This window comes from Microtus oregoni, unplaced genomic scaffold, assembly GCF_018167655.1.
Source record: "Microtus oregoni isolate MIOR12 unplaced genomic scaffold, Mior012 000021F_ref0000039, whole genome shotgun sequence".
Lineage (NCBI taxonomy): Eukaryota > Metazoa > Chordata > Mammalia > Rodentia > Cricetidae > Microtus > Microtus oregoni.
This window is the reverse complement of record NW_024543080.1, coordinates 335,837-356,305: the sequence shown is the minus strand read 5'-3', so window position 1 is coordinate 356,305 and position 20,469 is coordinate 335,837. Positions and strand designations below refer to the sequence as shown.

Genomic DNA, 20,469 nt, shown 5'->3' with positions numbered 1-20,469 from the left:
AGTGCACAAGGTGAAGCATCCACCAAGATAGATGATAACTGACGCACAAGTCTCTTATTTCAAATTATGGAAATGCTAGAGTTTCTGCTTCAGACAATAGAAGAGTTAAGCTAGACATTGATATAAGATACATAGAAAATCTCCAAATGTTTAGGTTGAATGCTGTCTATTATCTGTGTGTCAAAGATGAAATCACAAGGACTATTAGAAAATATTTTGAAGTGAATAAATGATAGTAAAATTTGACCTTAATGGAATGCATTTAAAGTAGCATTGGTATTCTTTGGTTTGTTTTTGTTAAATTTGGTTTTTTATGTCTTAATGGCTTATTGAATATATAGAAGGCTTGAAAATCAGCCAACCTGCCCTTTAGAGCTGTGGCTGCGGGAGCCAGTGTGGGCCACTGCTTGTCTGCACTGCACCATCCCTTTGCTTTTTAGTGATGTTTTCTTGCCACTTTGGGGGAAGAAACAAAACAAAGCTGTGTCATTGATCTGAACCACAGTTTGAAAAATTTCTGGAGGACAAATAGCAGGTATAAAATTGCTCATGTATTTTCTCCCCCAACCATCTAGAAATGTAACAAACAATAACAAGAACACTCTTAGGATGAGAGCCATGTAGAATAGCACTGTGGGCCAGGCTGGGCTTACTAAACCCTGACCCTTATTGCCATTTTAAGATTCTGGACAAAGAAGGTCAGATTTCACCCAAAGCACTCAGAAGGAAGAGAAAAAGGTAATCATTTAAGTAAGATAGCATTTGACTAGGTTAAAAATGACATTTGACATCTCTAACCAGATTAATGATGAAAAGGGGGAAAGAAAACATCGGTTGGAGGACTAGAGAGAGGACATTCCTACAGAGCCTACAGATGTTAAAGGGAAAGAATACTGTAGATAGCTTTAATTATATATAATTAAATACAGTTATATAGCGCTAATAAACTTGGCAACTTCAAGGAAATAGACAAATTCCTTCAAAGACACAAACTATCAAATATCAAAGTGACTCATAAAGAGTTTATCAAAGATATTATATTTTTTGGTTTAAGAAAAACCCTTTTTATAAGCCAGGCACAGTGGTTTCTTTCTATAGAGGCTTGACAAGTTGAAGCAGGATCACTTGAAGCCTGCCCGTGTGTATGTGAGACCTTGTCCCTAGAGCTGACACAAAAGAAAGCTTCCTATAAGCTGTGAGAATCCACTGATTAATTCTCAGCAACATGTAAGGAGGAAATGGGTAATTCCGTGCAAGCTTTCCCTGGACAGAGAATGAGCTCCACTTCATTTTGGCAGCTAGCATTAATCCCAGGCAGATGCCACAAGAAAAGAAAGCACAGACTAATACCTATCATGAATATAGACAAAATGCTTAGTAAAATATTGAGAGTAGAATCCAGTAGTTTATACACAGTGTGATACACTGAAGTGATGTTTGAGAATGTAGAACTGGATTGGTAATAAAAGTCAGTTTAACTTGTAGACTAAAGTAGAAAACCATCTTTTTTTTTTTTGATAGTTATAGAAAAAGCAAGCGTTTTGCAGAATTAAATGTGTGTGTGTGTGTGCGCGCGCGCTCACTCGCACGTGTGCGCTCGCCTGAAATTGAACATTGGGCCTTATACATCCCAGGCCAGTGTTGTTCCAGTGAGTTCAGTTTCCATCCCTCACCCTTCTTCTGTGACTTGATGTGGACATAGGTGCTGTGATACAGTACCATGACCAAAGAGAAACTTAAAGAAGAATGTTTATTTTAGCTTACGGTTCCAGGTCAAAGTTCATTGTGACAAGGAATACAGGGCCTAGGGGCAGGAAGCTAATTGAAGACATTTCCCTCTATGTAGAGGAAGTGCTGAGAACAAGCAGGAAGTCTATGAGGCTGTTAACCCTCAGAGTGCTCTCCCACTGAGATACTTCGTCCAGCAAGGCTGTACATAGAAAAGTTTCCATTACTTCTCCCAAACAGCCCAACAGCTGGGGATTCCTTGTTCATACGTGAGCCTGTGGGGGCCACTGCTCATCCAAGCCACCCCCAGGTTAGCCCTGAAATCACAGTCTGTCTGCCTCATTCTCCTAAATCCTTGGATTATACACGACCACCATTCTTGATGTCATTGAAATTTTTATAGATTTATTATTTTTACTTCATATATAGATGTCTCGCCTGTGTGTATGCCATTTACCCATATGTACAGTACCCTCAGTCCAGAAGAGGGCGTCAGATCCCATGGAACAGAGTTAAAATGGTTGTGAGCTGCTATGTGGGTGCTGGATGTCCATTCCCCGTCTTCTGAAACAGCAGCCAATGCTTTTTAACTGCTGAGCCATTTCTCTAGGCCTAGGTTTGTTTGTTTGTTTAAAGAGTAGGCAAGATGCTTCATAGATCATGGTGCTTTTGGCCAAGCTAATGATCTACATCTGTTCCTGCCGTTCACATAGTGGAAGGAGAGAATCACTTTGTCCTCGGAGCTCTATACTTGCACAATGGTACTTGTGCACTCACCTCATCGCCCGCCACACAAATATAATAATAAAACGATCTTTTGAAAAAAATCAGAAAACAGAATAGAAGCTAACTTGATAAAGGAAATCTGAGAAACCTACAGATAAGCGAGTGAGACTGGAAAACAGGCAAGTTTTCATTCCCTTAAGTAAGTAGAGATCTGCCTCTGTCCCGAGTGCTGGGTTTAAAGGCCTGTGCTACCATTGCTCCAGCATGAGCTCTTGCTTTAAAAAATCTTTTTATGGTGGTACATGCCTGTTATCTGAGCTATTGGGTGGCTGAGGCAGACGGAGCGTAACTTTCAGGTTAGCCTGAGTGACTTAACCAAACCCTGTCCAAAATAAAATAGAGCTAGGAATGTAGCTCAGAGGCAGAACTTTTGCCTGGCATGCACCTGAGTCTGGGTTATGTCCAAAATCCAAAGGGGCTTATATAGCAAATGGCTTTGGATGGTACAGTAGCCCTCTCTGTAGCGAAGGGTAGCTTTGATTATTGTCCAACTTAAGAAAAACAGTCTCCCTCTTTCAGCAGTTGGGTGCCAATTCCCTCTGTATGTTGGGCGCCGGCCTGGGCAACCTCTTTGTCTTCTCTGTGGGACTTAGGGTCTAGAGGAACTGGCCTCCACATGATTCTCATGCTTTTCCTGTTACTACTAAAAAACAAACTTTGTTTCATCCTCAGGACTTTGTGTTTTCTGTTTCTGAAGCAGTAACTGGTTACTTTGTTTCCTAGCTTGTAAATAGTCCATTAAAAAAAATCTTCCTTCTCAGTTTGAGCCATGGCTCCTGGAAAGGAAGGGAAAAATGGGCCCTTGTGGGCTAGGCTAAAGAATGTGTCTGGTGGTGAATGATTTCCTCTGACTTAGACAAGAGCAGCTTGGACGGGAATGGCAACCCAGTGGATGGTGCTTAGTCACTGCACACTGAATTCCATGCCCCTATCTGAGGAATGTAAGCCCACAGGACGACAAGTTAGTCATTGTACACACTCAGATCCATGTGAGTTGAGGAGCCCTCAGAACTCGTCGTGTGGGGACTTCAGCAGGACGGCAGTGAGGACATGGAGTTTTGTGCTCATTGAAAATCACAGGAGTTGGATTGAGTTGCAAGAATGAGTTCTTAGGATTGCAAGAAATGCCAACCTTTATTTATGAAAAAATGTGGAGTCCCTAGCTCCATCCATGTCATGATCCTAAGGAAAAGGGTGAATGGAGGCTGGGATGGAGTGTTTCTGTCCCTAAGAAAGATCAGAGTTCATATGGAAGTGTCTGTGCTCTGTTTGCACATTGTAAAGAAGGAAAAACAAAACATGGTTGAACTACTCAGAGTCGGGGACCTTCTGTGCTAGATATCTGTGGCATACACAGATATGTATAACTAGATATAGAATTGCTAGGTTTTTATTTTATAGATTTATTTATCTTTATGTGTATGAGTGTTTTGTCTACATGTATGTAATAGCATCATCTGCATACAGTGCCTAGTGTATACTCTACCACAGAAAGCTATAACAATGTGACTATCTTTTCTTTTTTTCAATTACAACTATTTATTTGTTTATTTTTTATTGATATTCATTGAGCTCTACATTTTTCTCTGTTCCCCTCCCTGCTTTTCTCCTCCCCTTCCAATCATCCTCCAAGGTCCCCATGCTCCCAGTTTACTCAGGAGATCTTGTCTTTTTCTACTTTCTACTTCCCATGTAGATTAGATCTATGTACGTCTCTCTTAGTGTCCACATTGTTGTCTAAGTTCTCTGGGATTGTGGTTTGTAGGCTGGCTTTCTTTGCTTTATGCTTAAAAACCACCTATGAGTGAGTACATGTGATAATTGTCTTTCTGTGTCTGGGTTACCTCACTCAAAATAATGTTTTATAGCTCTGTCCATTTTCCTGGAAAATTCAAGGTGTTGTTATTTTTTTCTGCTGTGTAGCACTCCATTGTATAAATGTACCACATTTTCCTTATCCATTCTTCGATCGAGGGGCATTTAGGTTGTTTCCAGGTTCTGGCTATGACAAACAAAGCTGCTATGTACATAGTTGAGCACATGTCCTTGTGGCACGATTGAGCATCCTTTGGATATATACCCAAAAGTAGTATTACTGGATCTTTAGGAAGGTTGTTTCCTAATTTTCTGAAAAATCACCACACTGACATCCAAAGGGGTTGTACTAGCTTACATTCCCACCAGCAATGCAGTTTTCCCTTTCCCCCACAACCTCTCCAGCATAAATTCTCATCAATGTTTTTGATCTTGGCCATTCTTACTAGTGTAATATGGAACCTCAGAGTTGTTTCTATTTGCATTTCTCTGATGACTAAGGATGTTGAACATTTCCTTAAGTGTCTTTCAGCCATTTTAAATTCCTCTGTTGAGAGTTCTCTGTTTAGGTCTGTACTCCATTTTTTTTTTATTGGATTATGTGATCTTTTGGTCTCCAGTTTCTTGAGTTCTTTGTTTATTTTGGAGACCAGACCTTTGTCTGATGTGGGGTTAGTAAAGATCTTTTCCCCTTCTGTAGGATGCCCTTTTGTCTTGTTGACCGTGTTCTTTGCTTTATAGAAACTTTTCAGTTTCAGGAGGTCCCATTTATTAATTGTTTCTCTCAGTGTCTGTGCTGTTGGGGTTCTATTTAGAAAGTGGTCTCCTGTGCCAATGCGTTCAAGTGTACTTCCCACTTTCTCTTCTATAAGGTTCAGTGTGGCTGGCTTTATGTTGAGGTCTTTGATCCATTTGGACTTGAGTTTTGTGCATGGTGATAGATATGGATCTATTTTCATTCTTCTGCGTGTTGATATCCAGTTATGACAGCACCACTTGTTAAATATACTTTCTTTTTTCTATTTGATATTTTTTGCTTCTTTATCAAAGATGATGTGTTTGAAGATGTGTGGATTGATATCTGGGTATTCTATTTGGTTTCATTGGTCCTCCTGTCTGTTCTTATGCCAATATCAGGCTATTTTCAGTACTGTAGCTCTATAGTAGAGTTTGAAGTCAGGGATTGTGATGCCTCCAGAAGTTCTTTTATTGTACAGGACTGTTTAGGCTATCCTGGGTTTTTTGCTTTTCCATGTGAAGTTGAGTACTGTTCTTTCGAGGTCTTTGAAGAATTTTGCTGGGCATTGCGTTGAATCTGTAGGTGCTTTTGGTAAGATTGCCATTTTTACTATGTTAAATCTACCCACCCGCCGGGCGGTGGTGGCACTCGCCTTTAATCCCAGCACTCGGGAGGCAAAGGCAGGCGGATCTCTGTGAGTTCGAGGCCAGCCTGGTCTGCAAGAGCTAGTTCTAGGACAGGAACCAAAAGCCACGGAGAAACCCTGTCTCGAAAAATCAAAAACAAAAAAAAAATTAGATCTACCCACCCAAGAGCATGAGAGATCTTCCACTTTCTGGTGTCTTCTTTTTTTTTTTTTTCAAAGATTTAAAGTTCTTGTCATACAAGTCTTCTACTTGTTTGGTTAGAGTTACTCCGAGATATTTTATGCTATTTGTGGCTATTGTGAAGGGTATTGATTCTCTGATTTCTTCCCCAACCCTTTTATCATCTGTGTGACTATCTTTTCATGTGTAATTGTGTGTGTGTGTGTGTGTGTGTGTGTAAGAATATGTGCAAGTGCATTTGAGTGACTTAATAGCAGGGACATGGTGACACATGCCTATAATTTCAGCAACACCAGCCTTAAGACCTTTTGGCGGGGTGGGGGGTGCTAGCTTTTAGGATTCTTATTGAGCTGAATGAGTTCTTTATATATGCTGGAAAACTATCAGTCCCAATAATACGTAGGTGAAAATAATTATTATAGTTTGCAAACTTTGGGGAAAATGGAGAAGTGAGGCATGGCACACAAACTGGGTGCTGAACACAGCCAAAGCTATAAACACCCCATGGATACTGATAGGTTTACAGGCATTCACAGTACAGGCTCACAGAATACCAACCCCAGTGACATATGCTTCAGTGAAAATCCTAACCACACGTAATGAAGGGCCTCTCCCATAGCCACACAGTCCCTACCACACACAACAAAGGGCCCCACCCATAGCCACACAGTCTCTACCACACCCACGAAGGGCCCCACCCACAGTCACACAGGCTCTTCATCCTACTACAGATGTGCTCATGACCTGGATGCTCCACCCCTACTGAATGAGGTAATCTGAGTGCCTGCATCCAACAGAACCATAAAAGTTTGACTTCTTCCTCAAAAGAAATGGAAAGACATAGCCATGAACCTTGAACTTAATGTTTACAGCAGGGTTACCATAGCAGTTTCAGACTGAGAAAGTTCCAATGCCCAGTACTAAGTGGATGGATACACAAAGTGTGGGAGAGCTGTGCAGTAGGATATACTTAACAGTCAGAAGGAAGAGCTGGTGCTGAGAGCAGCAGTGCGGACTGTGTCAGAGTCATGCTGTCAGGAGGGCATGCGATACAACTGTGTGTACACAGGTGTCTGCCACAGAAGGTCGACTCTCAGTAACTAGTTCAGCGGAGTTGTTTCGTTCTTCCTTTACATCAGTGGTTCTCAGCCTTCCTGCTGCTGTGACCCTTTAATACAGTTCCTCATGCTTTGGTGACCCCCAACCATAAAACTATTTTTGTTGCTACTTTATAACTGTAATTTTGCTTCTGTTATGAATATTAATGTCCACATCTGATATGCAAGATGCCTGATTTGAGACCACAGTAAAAGGGCAATCTGACTCTCAAAGGGGTCCTGACCCACAGGTTGAGAAGCACTGCTTTACACGTGCTAAGGTGGGGCTGGGAAGAGGGCTCAGTGGCTGAGGTTAAGAGTACCAGTTGTTCTTCCCGAGAACTGCAGTTCATTCTAACACCCATGTGGGGTGGCCCACAGCAGCCTGTGATTCCCTCCAGGGGTCGGATATTCTGCCATCTGGTTGTTTGGTAGGTGGATTGCATATTTGACTTAAGCATTTTATGATTGTTTTTGTGGGACAGCGTCTTTCACTGAGGAACATCTGTACATGATTTCCTGTACATGAAGTTCTAGTGTGAGCAAAAATACAAAGCTGTTGGGATAGACAACACTCATGTAGTGTGGGCTTTCAGGACAGGAAGTTGACTGTGAAGGCTTAGGCTTATTTTAGTCACCAGCGTTTATGATAGTATAATTTTGCAGTTAAAATGACTAACTTTGGAATCATACAAACCAGAGTTTGAATCCTGCCTCTACCATTCACTTTTGCCTTGGACAATTATTTAACCTTTCTACATTTTTTAATCTATGAAATAGGGTAATGCTACACGAATCAGAGGTTTGGGGAGGACACTTATGCCATCTTTGCCATAGTAAGTGCTCTATACTGATGGCTTATTTTGGCAGCAGTAATATTTGCCATGGCTACTAAATATAGTTTGTAGTTTGTATGTGTTTCTCTTTAGTGTAACACAGGCTGCCCTAGAACGTGCGTGCCACAGTCCTACTCAGCTTCCCAGGGCTGAGATTACAGGCCATGTTCCTTGCCAGCTATATGTGCTACTCTTCATTTTTCAATGCTTGTTATGTATTTTAAAGAAAATAAGATGGGTGTGGTGATGCCACCTGCAGTGCTAGCACTCAGGAAGCTGAAGGATTGAGCCAGTGGTGAGATGATGTCATGCCTCCAAGAAGAGGAAGAATTGCTGGTGGGGTTCTAAAGGGTTTTGAAGTTCTCTGAGCAAACACTTGACTGCTGTCTAGTCTAGACATGCTGGGCTGCTTTAATACATGCTGGTACCGGAATTCACTCTTTTATTGGGCACTCTAAAGATTTTTAGGTAAAAGCATTACAGCTGATTTGTCCATAATCTGGACTTACTTTTTTCTCTTGATGGCGACTGCTGTATATATTTTCTTCTTTTTATATTTATTTTTATTTCTTATGTATGTGTTGCCTGCATGTATATATGTGCGTCATGTGTGTGCCTGGTACCCATGGAAGTCAGAAGAGGGCTTTGGCTCCTCAGGAACTGGAGTTTCAGAATGTTAGGAGCCACCATGTGAGTGCTGGAAACTGAGCACTGTGCTTTGCAAGAGCAACAGTTGCTCTTACTTGCTGAGCCAGATTTCTAGATGTGTAAATTCTTAACTAGTTCCCCTTTGACACTTTAAATGGCAGAGGATTTGAAAATCTCTCCAAAGAAAAGTTCCCTTAGTGTGAAGCTAATTGATTAGACTTGGGTCCCATAGTCTAGAAACTCCATTAACATTTAGTGGATTTTTCTAACAGTAGTATCCTATGGAGGACCAAGATAGACCATTGAAGATTTACAGATAATTCCATATCCTAGATTGTTAAAAGCTACTATTTTGAAAATGGTGAAATCTAGATAAATATCCAGAATGTTCTTCATTTAATTACTAATTTCAGCACTGTTGGTTTTGTTATTTACATTTTTCCTGAATGTATTTTTGAAAATGTGCTTTAAAACCTGGTAACAGTTTTTCCTCTTTCTTGCAGCACCTGGGCATCTTCCTAGAAGCAGAGCGGTCATGGAGGTGGTGCCGGCTGAGGTGAATAGCTTGCTTCCAGAGGACATAATGGACACTGCTATAACTTTAGTGGAGGAGGATAGTATTGAGGCTGTGATTGTGTCATCCCCAATTCCCATGGAGACACAACTGGAAGAAATTGTCAGCATAAATTCTACTGGTGACTCTACAGCCACGCCCATTTCCACGGAACCCATCACAGTGTACAGTAACCACACTAACCAAGTCGCAGTGAATACCACAGTTACTAAAGCAGATTCTAATACCACAGTGAAACCAGCATTTCCAAGTGGCCTTCAAAAACTTGGTGCTCAGACTCCTGTGACTATATCAGCCAATCAGATTATTCTAAACAAAGTATCACAGACATCTGATCTTAAACTTGGCAATCAGACCCTTAAACCAGATGGACAGAAGTTAATTTTAACAACTTTGGGCAAATCTGGTTCACCAATTGTTTTAGCACTACCCCATAGCCAACTACCCCAGGCTCAGAAAGTTACAGCTCAGGCCCAGCCAGGAGATGCTAAGTTGCCACCGCAGCAAATTAAAGTAGTTACCATTGGAGGGGGGCCAGAGGTGAAACCTGTCATTGGTGTCTCAGCATTGACCCCAGGAAGTCAACTGATTAATACTGCAACTCAGCCCTCTGTGTTACAGACCCAACAGTTAAAAACAGTACAGGTAAAAGCAACAAAGGGGGCATATTACTTAAAGTGCATGTTAAAAAATTAAACTGACTCAAAGTTGTGTTTATAGGGTTGTTAATTGCATAACTTCTAATGAATTCTTTTGAATGTTTTAAAGTAATTGTATGAATTTGTTTTGTTTTTAAATTTGGTATGTCTAATGCCCATGAAACTTTTTACCAGAAAACTTCATAGCAAACTAAATTTTGGTTAAATTTCTGAATTGTTTATTTGTAGCTTTTTAAAGATTTTATGCATAGTGATAGTTTGCCTACAAGAGTATTGTTTTGCTGGCATAAAGATGCCCTACTTACTTACTGCAGAGCCATCAAGTAATCAACCTTCTTTTTTTATTGGTTAATTAATGACTAAAGGCTAAACTTTGCTGCTCTGAGAACCGTTGGGTGCAGCAATAGCTGATGCTCACCAGCGTTTATCTTACTTGGAGCTTTTTTGTCCATCGTTCATGTTTGCAGTGTGAGGAAGACAGTGAATAGGATGGAGCAGAGCACTGGGCTTGTCTCCCCTGTACTGTCCTGCTGACTGTGGAACTGGGGGTAACTTCCTCTCTGAAGTTTTACCTTAGCTTAAGATGGCTACTTGATCATATAACAAGACAAAACAAAGCAATATAGAATTGCACAGTTCTTAAAACATTGAAGATCCTTCAGAATAGCACTTAATAGTATGAAAAATACCCTCAAATACCTCAAATAGCGGATTACCAGAGCATACATGAAATGTTTTTTGTTTTTTTTTTCTTCTAATGTCCAGAAAAGCCTCTTTAGGATAGCAGAATGCTTAGAAATATTTAGAAATATAGTGATTCACTTACGAGAAGGAAAACACAGTCCATCCCATGTTTGGAAGGTTGTCTTTTAAAAGAAACCAGGAGGTAGTCAGCTGTGGCTACACTTGGTAGGTAGAGGCAGGCAGATCTCTGTGAGTTCCAGGGCAGCCAGGAGTACACAGGGAAGCCCTGTCTTGAAAAACCAAAAAAAAAGAAAAAAGAAAGAAAGAAAGAAAGACAGACAAGAAGGTATGAGCCAAAGTAGCAAAGGAAGGAGTGTAAGGAATTTGGGAGAGGTGTTTCCTCTTAGCTGATATTTACATTCAAGTTTTGGTTACTGTGTTGGAAAAGAATTAGAGACGTTAATTCTCAGGAACTTTGCATTAAGAAGCTTAAACTTTTTCAAGTCTTGTAACTTGCTGTATCCTTTCTGCTGTTATTTAATAGTTCATGTTCTCCATCTTTGTTACCTCATGCTTTAATTAGTTTATTTATTTATTTTGCTGAGGCGCTCTTGAATGAGATAGCCTAGCCTATCACTGTTAAGTATCCTGTCCTTAGTATCGAAGCCTATTTTGATTGGCCTTGGCAGTGTGGATCACTATCATGGTCTCAAAGAACTAATGATAGAAATCAAAGTGATTTTTTTCATTCATGAGAGCAGTGTACAGTTTCAATAAGTAATTTATTTCTATCCATTAATTTCCTACTCTAATTTTCTAAGTATTGATAGTAAAAGACTCTGGCCTAACACTCACTTCTTTTTATTGTTGTTGGTTTTATAAAGACTGATTCCATTTGTTTTAAAAGTTATGTTTCTTAAAAGAATATATAACAGAGCTGGGCGTGGAGGAACGTGTCTTAATCCCCGCATTCAGGATGTAGAAACAGGCGGATCTCTGAGTCTGAGAACAGCCTGGTTGGCATAATGAGTTCCAGGACAGCGAGAAGGATGATAAAGTGAGACCCTGACTCAAAAACAAAAAACCAATAGATAAGTAAAATAATCAATTAAATAATTGAAATAAACAGCAGAAAACCAAGGAAACATACTAGAATATTTTCTAAGTATCCAGCTGATTTCAGGTAACTCAAATGTTTCTAACTCAGAAGCAACTTCTGAGACCCTAAAACACTTAAAAAAAAAAAATAAGTTGTAGTAATAAGGGCGGCGGGGCTGCGTCCCCAGCACCCCGGCTACCTGGCTAGCTTATGCCCGAAATAACAACACACAAACTGTTCATTTAATCACTGCTTGGCCCATTTCTATCTAGCCTCTTCTAGGCTAATTCTCACATATTAATTTAGCCCATTTCTAATCATCTGTGTAGTGCCCCTAGGTGCGCTTACCGGGAAGATTCTAGCCTATGTCCATCCTGGGTCGGAGCTTCATCGCGTGCTTCTGCCTGGGAGCTGGGAGCATGGCGTCTCTCTGAGGCCTCTGCTCCCGAGAGGAGAGCTGTGGAGTCTGAGCTCACTTCCTCTTCCTCCCAGCGTTCTGTTCTGTTTACTCCTCCCACCTATCTTCTAACCAATGAGGGCCAAGCAGTTTCTTTTTATTTAACCAATGATCTTCCTCCATTAATAAGTAACTACAAACTTAGAGTTTTCTACATTAGTCCCCATGATACATATATTTCAAGGCCTATATGCATAGAAATCTGATTTCCCCCATGTAGTCTGCAGCATTGTTTTGAGTTTAGTTAGAGTACTGAGGTGGTTGAGCATGGACAGCAGGTGAGAGTGAAGACTCACGTTCAGAATTAGTGACGGTATTGACTGTAGCATGATGATGATGGGTGTGTAGACATACCCAATTCCAGATAGCTAACCATTGGCCCGTGTTTGCAGTGCCCCGTGTGGGAGAACAGTAAGCAGCTAGCAGGTCTGGGACGGCATGCTGAGAGCTATTTGCATGAGTTATTTGGCTTACTTTTCTACCTTATTTGTAAATTTTCTTCCTTTTTCATTTTGTATTAATCTTCTAGTTTCATAAATATATTGAAAATTTCTTAAATTTTTTAAGGTTTTCTTTTGTTTAAATTATTTATGTGAATGAATGTTTTGCTTAAATGTATATATGTATGTATGTATATATACCATGTGTGTACCTTGTTCCTGCAAATCCCAAAAGGCTTCAGATCTTTTGAAACTGAAGTTGCAGATAGTTTTGAGCCTTTCTTAGGGTGCTGGGAAAGGAAGCTAGGTCCTCTGCAAGAGTAACAAGTGCTCTAAACCACTGGTGAGCTTTGTGTATGCCAGGCAAGCACTCCAGCAAATGAACCCAGGCCAGGCAGCATCCCCTTTCACTTTGATTCCTAAGCTACCTTAGAACAAAAGTGTAAGTAAAATAAGCATAAAGCATCATTTTCAAGGGCCTGGAGAGATGGCTAAGCAGTTAAGAGCACTGGCTGCTTTTTCAGAGGTCCTAAGTTCAATTCCCAGCAACAACATGGTAACTGACAACCATCCGTAATGAGATCTGGTGCCCTCTTCTGGTGTACAGGCATACGTGTAGACAGAACACTGTATACATAATTAATAAATCAAGAATCATTTTCAGGAGCATGCACAAAGTCCTGCATTCCATATCCAGAACATAAAGCCAGGTGTGGTGGTACATGTCTGTAATCCCTGAGCTTGGGGGTAGAGGCAGAAGGATAAGGACTTCAAGGCCAGCCTAGGCAATGTGAGGGCTTTTTTTGAAAACTAATTATGGTTCCTTAATGGATCTGGAAATTGTTATTTTGAACAGTGCTCCACTAAAAGAATACAACCATAAGAGCAAGATGAGATCGTTCATTTGAATAATTAATGTAATTTTGCTTCCAGTGTTTGGATTTTTTTCCTGTTTGGTAAGCATATAATATATAATGGTTAAAATCAGGAAAGGGGGAGATACTTTCAAGTCTTACTTTTAATAGCTAAGGTTAGGTGTTTCTAAGACAGTCTACCTCTGTGGTTACTGATACTATATATATGTGAGATTCCACTTTGCTTTAGAGCTTTAGTAAGCTCTTGGGAAGTGCTTCCCTTCATGTCTCAAGACTACATCAGCTTCCCAGAGCACAGTGAATTTACGCAGCTGTGTCATGGCTTGCAAGCTGGATGTATTGTTACACACTAATGGATGGACTTCCTTTTGTGAAAATACGATTTTCTCTCAGAGGTATTTGTGTCACTAATAAGTTCTGAGTGCAAGAAAGTTACATTGTGAGTGTAAGATAGCATGCTGTTTGTAGTTTGAACACATAGAACTGATGCCTGACTGTGATCAGTATTGTTTCTGATGGATTGCTATTGTTGGTCATGCGTACTCACTTTGTCACCTCCAGTAATAAATAGTACGTTAGGGCCTGTCTAAAGGTAAAATAGTTACTGTTCCTCACACACTAAACTTTGAGTTTATGCCAGGTAAGTTTCCGCTCTTTTCTTTTAGCAGTTATGCCTTTGCCTTTCCTGACAATTTCAGTATAAAAACATCGGTCTTGGGCACAGTGGCTCACACCTGTGATCTTTCCTGGGAGTCCGAGGCCAGCATGGTCTCATTAGTTAGCTTCACAAGAATGACCCTCCCTGTCTCAAAAAATAACTGTACTACATTGGTACCTCTCTCTTTTTTGACTTGTGGCAAATTTTAGTTTAGGTCAGCAGTGTGCCCATATTTTAACTTCATATTGGAGATGAATTAAATAATGTATGGATAGTCCCTTCCAGTAGTTTAAAGTACAATAAATACTATTTTAGTAACTATGTTTCAGAGCCTTTTACAGATCTTCTACAAAACTGTCTTTGTAATTGACTTGAACTGGTTCAGTTCTTCTTTCACTCCTATGGAAAGTCTGCTAAACGTGGTGGCTTATGCCTGTAATCTCAGTACTTGGGAGGCTGAGGCAGGGAGAGTGCCATGAGTTCAAGGTCTGCCTGGGCTACATAGTGGGCTCCAGGCCAGCCTGAACTGATGCCTATCTCAAAAACAAAATGAGCAAAAAAGAGAAAGTGAAAAGAAAGAAAATGTAGTTGAAAATCTGTAATACGTAATAATTTACATTTTGGATCATAGATGAAGGTGGTCATGCATATGTGTGCAGTGGTACCTCATTGTTTGTATTGTACTTTTTGAACTCCATCTTTTTGTTATTGAATAGCTTTTTTGGAAACTAACATTGTGCATAGTGTTTCACTATTAAACACTTTTATTATTAAACTTTACTATTTTGTTCACCATCTGCATGTTTCAGAGAGACTAGGGATTTATGAAATTAGAGGAATTAGGACATATGAGCTTATAGATATGATCATATTAATATTTTGGTGAATTGGTTTGTTTTAAATGTTTTATACATTAATACATAGATAAATTTGGTAAATAACCTGACTTAATGTACGAATTAAGTATGTGTATGAATCTTGTCTAACTTTCCTTCGTAGATTTTTTATGGAAACAGATGTCTTCATAGTTATCTATATGTTTCAGATTGCTAAGAAGCCTCGAACACCAACCTCTGGTCCAGTGATCACGAAGCTGATCTTTGCAAAACCAATTAATAGTAAAGCGGTCACAGGACAGACAACTCAAGTGTCACCACCGGTCATCACAGGTTATATTTCTTTATAGTCTTATCAAACTATATGTATGTCTTTCTTTTAGATTTAGAGAAGCTCATTCTGCCACTTTAATATGTTTTCAGTGTAGCAATCAGCTTATTTATTAGTATTTTGTACTCTTTTTTATTAAAAATAATTTTTTCATACACTGTATTGTGATTACAGTTCTCCCCAACTCCTCCTGAATCCTCAACCCTCCCAATTCCTCCCAGATGTTCCCCTCTCCCTCATTCCAGTTTTCTCTCTCTCTCTTTAGAAAAGTAGGCTAACAAAAAGCAAATAAACCAGAATGAAAAACAAAACAACGGAAAGCACAAGAAACACATACACAGATACATACACACAAGACAAAATCTATAAACACACAAGATGGGAAATTGTAACCCACTGCCTCTGGCTGAACCCCCTACTCAGCCCCCCCATACAATTCTTTGTGAGCAGAAAATTGTCATGTTACCAAATGATAGTTACTTAAATAATAACAGAATTTAAGCTGTATTACATCTACCAGTACTTTCTAATGTGACCCAGTTCTTTATATTATATACTTTAAAATGTGTCATCATAAGTAACTATATCAGTTTTGTTATTTTTTTTTTTTATAAATTTATTTATTTATTATGTATACAACATTCTGCCTCTACCCGCATGCCAGAGGAGGGCGCCATATGTCAGTACAGATGGTTGTGAGCCACCATGTGGTTGCTGGGAATTGAACTCAGGACCTCTGGAAGAGCAGCCAGTGCTCTTAACCTCTGAGCCATCTCTCCAGCCCCATCAGTTTTGTTATTTAATCCTTCAAGTATTCTGTTAGGAATTGTGGTTCAGTTAGTAGAAAGGTTGGCTATGCCTAAAGACCTTGTGGTATCAATTCATGAGATACAGAACTAATACAAAACAGCGACAAAATCCCCGACAGTGCAGCTCTCCCTGATCAGCATGAATTAGTGCCATGGATGCCATAGTTCGGTCCTTGGGTCATTTATCATATGTCACAAGCTAATCACGGTTTGCCTTGCAATTGCTGACAAAAGCATAGAGATAGATACCCGTTGTGTTGCTGGAACTGTTAGTGCTAAGTTCAGTTTGCAGAGATAATTTTGTCTTTTGTGGAGGAAGGGGTAGGATCTTGCTCTTTAGCCCTGGCTAGCCTGGCTAACTCTGTAGCCCAGTCTGGCTTCTGAATTCACAGTAGTTTTTCTCTCAAGGACTGAGGTTGTGAGTATTCATTCACATCATGCCCAGCTTAGTTCCTTCTTTTATATAGTGCCTACATTTTTTATATATCACATTTTAAGCTACAAAAGTAATTGTCCTGTATTATAAGTAGTAGGTTACACCATTTTTTATTGTAGCTAATGCTGTTTCAAAATGTTAAAGATTCTTTTTAAATGAGGGGGTCCTTATTGAATTGATTTACCTATGTATAGTTGGTTTCTCAAAAAAAAAAAATTGATCTTGTCACATCCATGCTTAAAATATTTAGTTTTGGCTTTGACTTATTCAAATGCAGTCTTCTCTTAGCCATTAGGATCTATTTATATCCTTTTTATTTTGCCTCCTATCAGCCCAAACCTATTTAACTTATCTTAAGAGATAGCAACTAGATTATACTCTCTTGGAACTGAGGGTCTTAGCAATGTTTCTCTTGCCTGGAGTGACTTTCTTTGCCACCCTCGTGACTGCCTTGCTCCTCTCACCTCTTGGCCACTCTTAGACGTTATTGAAGTTTAATGAGGTGTCTTCATGTAATTGTTTTTATATGTGTTCCCATCAGGATGGATTATTTATGTCGTGTATTTACCTTACATTGCAGTTTATTTGTATTTGAGGGTATCACCATGTAGCCCTGGCTGGCCTGGAACTCACTATGTAGAGCAGGCTGGCCTCAGACTCACCTCCCAAGTGCAGGGATTTAAGGCATGCACCACCACACCTGGCATATGCTTAACTATTTTTTTTTTACTGTTTTTATTGAGCTATACATTTTTCTCTGCTCCCCTCCTTTCCTCTCCCTCCTCTTCTGCCCTCTCCCATGATCCCCATGCTTCCAATTTACTCAGGAGATCTTGTCTTTTTCTGCTTCCCATGTAAATTAGATTTGTGTATGTCTCTCTGAGGGTCCTCTTTGTTGTCTCGGTTCTCTGGGATTGTGAATTGTAGGTTGTTTTTTTTTTCTATGTCTAAAAGCCACTTATGAGTGAGTATATATTATATTTGTCTTTCTGGGTCTGGTTACCTCACTCAGTGTTTTCTAGATCCATACAGATCCAAATTTCAAGATGTCATTTTTTTTTTAATCATTGTGTAGTAATCCATTGTATAAATGTAACACATTTTCTTTATCCATTCTTTGGTCAAGGGACATTTAGGTTGTTTCCAGGTCCTGGTTATAACACATAATGATGCTATGAACATGTCTTTGTGGTACAATTGAGCATCCTTTGGATGTATACTCAAAAGTGGTATTGCTGGGTCTTGAGGAAGGTTGTTTTTTTAATTTTCTGAGAAATCGTTATACTGATGTTCAAAGCAGCTATACCAGTTTGCATTCCCACCAGCAATGAGGTCAAGGAAGTGTGTTTGAGGTAGGACAGTTAAGGCTTGTGCCACACCTTCCTGATTCTACCATCGGAGATTTCAATTACCTGCAGCTAATTATAGTCTGAAAACGTTACAAGGAAAATTCCAGGAACAAACAACGCCTAGTTTTAACCTGAGCACTATTTTGAGTAGTATAATAAATTCCCTGGCCATTCTTTCAGGGCTGCCTAGGGAATGAATCATTGCTTCCTCTGCTCCGTGAATCGGCAATGCGGATGCTGCTTCTGCCAGTCACTTAGTGTCCCGGTTGTCAGCTCCATTACCGCTGTCAAAGTCATCTTTGTTTTACTTATGAATGCTCCCAGCATGCAAAGGGCAACAGTACTGGCCATTCTGATATGCCAAAGAGGGTTTGATTAGGTGAAAAGGTGAGAGTTATCAAGAAGGAACAAAAATTAATCACGCAAAAATTGCTAAGCTCTGTAGTAAATTAGAAACACTGAGAGTGAGACTGTGCTTTTATGATCGTCCTTTTCTATCAGTGTGTGGCTGTGCACTCTCCCATGCAAGCACACGTGGAGCCCAGCGGCCTTCCTACACCCATCTCCACCCAATTTTCACAAAACGAGCCGCCTGCTCTCTCAGCTAGACTGGCTGTCCAGCAAGCCCTCAGGACTTACCTGTCATAGACTGACTTTACATGGTGCTAGGAATCCAGACTCCTGGTGCATTAAACTCTTTACACACTGAGCCTTTTCTCCAACCCCTCAATCTGTATTTTAAAACTTACTTTTGAAACATGTCATTTTTATTTCATGTCTTTGTGTGTTTGCTTATGTGAGTTTATATATACCACTTCTGTGTGGTAGCTCGAGGAGGCCAGAAAATGGTACTGGATCCCCTGGAACTGGAGTCACAGGCAGTTATGAGCCACCATGGGTGCCGGGACTCAAACCCAGGTTCTCTGCAAGAGAAGCAAGTGCTGTGAACCACCGAGCCATCTCTCCAGTGTAAACATGTCATACAAAAATCACAGAGTCCCATTGCTCCCGCTCTTGCCCCTAAAGATTAGACTGTAATTCAAAAATAGGATGACTCACAATAACATGTATCATCCAGCTATTTATTTCACCTTTAGAGAAATCATGATTAAAGAGATATTTCAAGGAAAAAGTTTCAATTAGCCTGCTGGTAAAACTCCTTCAACCTTCTATACTTTCTCAAAAACAAAAAAACAAAACAAAACCCTCAAAACCAATACTAAATTAGCCTAAAGCAACCTAGGATTTTTCAAATTATATTGTGGTCCTATCTTACAAAGAAAATAACTTTCAAATAGCCAGATCACTTTTCCTTTCCCTTTTTATCCCAGGAGCTCAGTCTGTGGCACAGATTAGTCTAGAATTCACTACTGCAGTCAGGATAGTCTTAGCCGTGCATGAGTGTCCTTGTCTCAGCTGTCTGAGTGTTGGGACTGCAGGCATGAGTCACTATGGCAGGCTCACTTTTCCTTGATTCTTTCCTTTGTTTTCAGTCTCTATAGCTGTACTATACTATAGTCTGTCTCCTAGGAACATTTACTCTATATTGAAAAGTGCCTGAGTGAGGTAAACCAGACCCAGAAAGACAAATATCATATGTACTCACTCACAAGTGGCTTTTAGACATAAAGCAAAGAAAAACCAAGCTGCAATTCACAATCCCAGAGAACCTAGACAACAAGGAGAACCCTAAGAGAGACATACATGGATCTAAACTACTTGGGAAATAGAAAAAGACAAGATCTCCTGAGTAAATTGGGAGCATGGGGACCATGAGAGAGGGTTGAAGGGGGGAGAGAAAGGGAGGGGAATGGAAAAAAATACATTGTTCAATAAAAACAATTTTTTAAAAAAGTGCCTAATTCTAAAACAAAGTATATCCAACTGAAGATCTTTAAATTGTTGTAGTTTTATTTTTGGTAACACTGGGTACGAAGCTTAACTCTCTTCCTCAGGGAAGGAAGCTATTTTACTGCAAAAAGGACACACAGACATTTAGGTGGTCAGATGGACAGGTGGTACTACCAATTTCCTCCATCCCTAATCCCCTGGGTCCATCTCTCTCTTCCTTCTTCCTTCAGTTTTTCCTCCCCTTCATTCTTGTACTAAGGAATTTAGTCTAGGACCTTTTACGTGGTCGGCAGGTGCTCTATCACTGAGGTATAAAGTATAGCCACAGTTTTCTGTTTACTTTCTATTTTCAGACAGGTCCTACTAAGTTGTCTAGGCATATCTTAAGAGAGGCCTGTGCCAACAGACCTAACCCACCCTTTTGTGGGCCTAAGCCCCCTGAAAAATGTTATGCCGAAATCTGCAGGGTCCCCACAAAAGCTAACAAAGGAGACCGAGTCCCATATGTAAAAGCAAAGAGCCTTAATTTTAATCAAGTTTGCAAACTCGGTCTCTCCGCATGCCCAACATATTGGAATAACCAGAGAGCCCCGAGCGCAATTAGAATAGGGTTTTTATAGTAGTAGAGGTAGGGTGAGGGGTCCTTGAGGTTTAGGGCCCCTGATTAGCTGACATTTGTCTAGGGATGTCCTGTTGAGGTGCCCTGGCAGGTGATCCTATCTACAGCTCTTGGAATGCCAGGCATTTCCTTTGAATGGTCTGCTCTTGGGTGGGGGGGTCGGGCAATTTTGGCCTGCCAGGCATTGTCTCAGGGTAAACTATTTTTTTTTTTTTTTTGGTTTTTCGAGACAGGGTTTCTCTGTAGCTTTGGTGCCCGTCCCAGAACTAGCTCTTGTAGACCAGGCTGGTCTCGAACTCACAGAGATCCGCCTGCC

At 40.2% G+C, this 20,469-nt stretch overlaps 1 protein-coding gene across 1 annotated transcript; it reads left to right on the top strand.

The window, feature by feature from the left end:
* The first annotated feature begins 8,984 nt into the window (after window positions 1–8,984).
* LOC121460651 (protein lin-54 homolog) lies at window positions 8,985–15,108 on the top strand. Its single transcript, XM_041671104.1, has 2 exons — window positions 8,985–9,695; window positions 14,968–15,108. The coding sequence occupies exons 1-2, from the start codon at window positions 9,012–9,014 to the stop codon at window positions 15,106–15,108; spliced, it is 825 nt and encodes a 274-aa protein (XP_041527038.1). The 5' UTR covers window positions 8,985–9,011.
* The last annotated feature ends 5,361 nt before the right edge of the window (window positions 15,109–20,469 follow it).

Coding starts and splice junctions, on each gene's coding strand:
- LOC121460651 (XM_041671104.1), top strand. CDS start 9,012: ATGGAGGTGGTGCCGGCTGAGGTGAATAGCTTGCTTCCAGAGGACATA. Junction 9,696..14,967: donor AACAGTTAAAAACAGTACAG/GTAAAAGCAACA, acceptor TATATGTTTCAG/ATTGCTAAGAAGCCTCGAAC.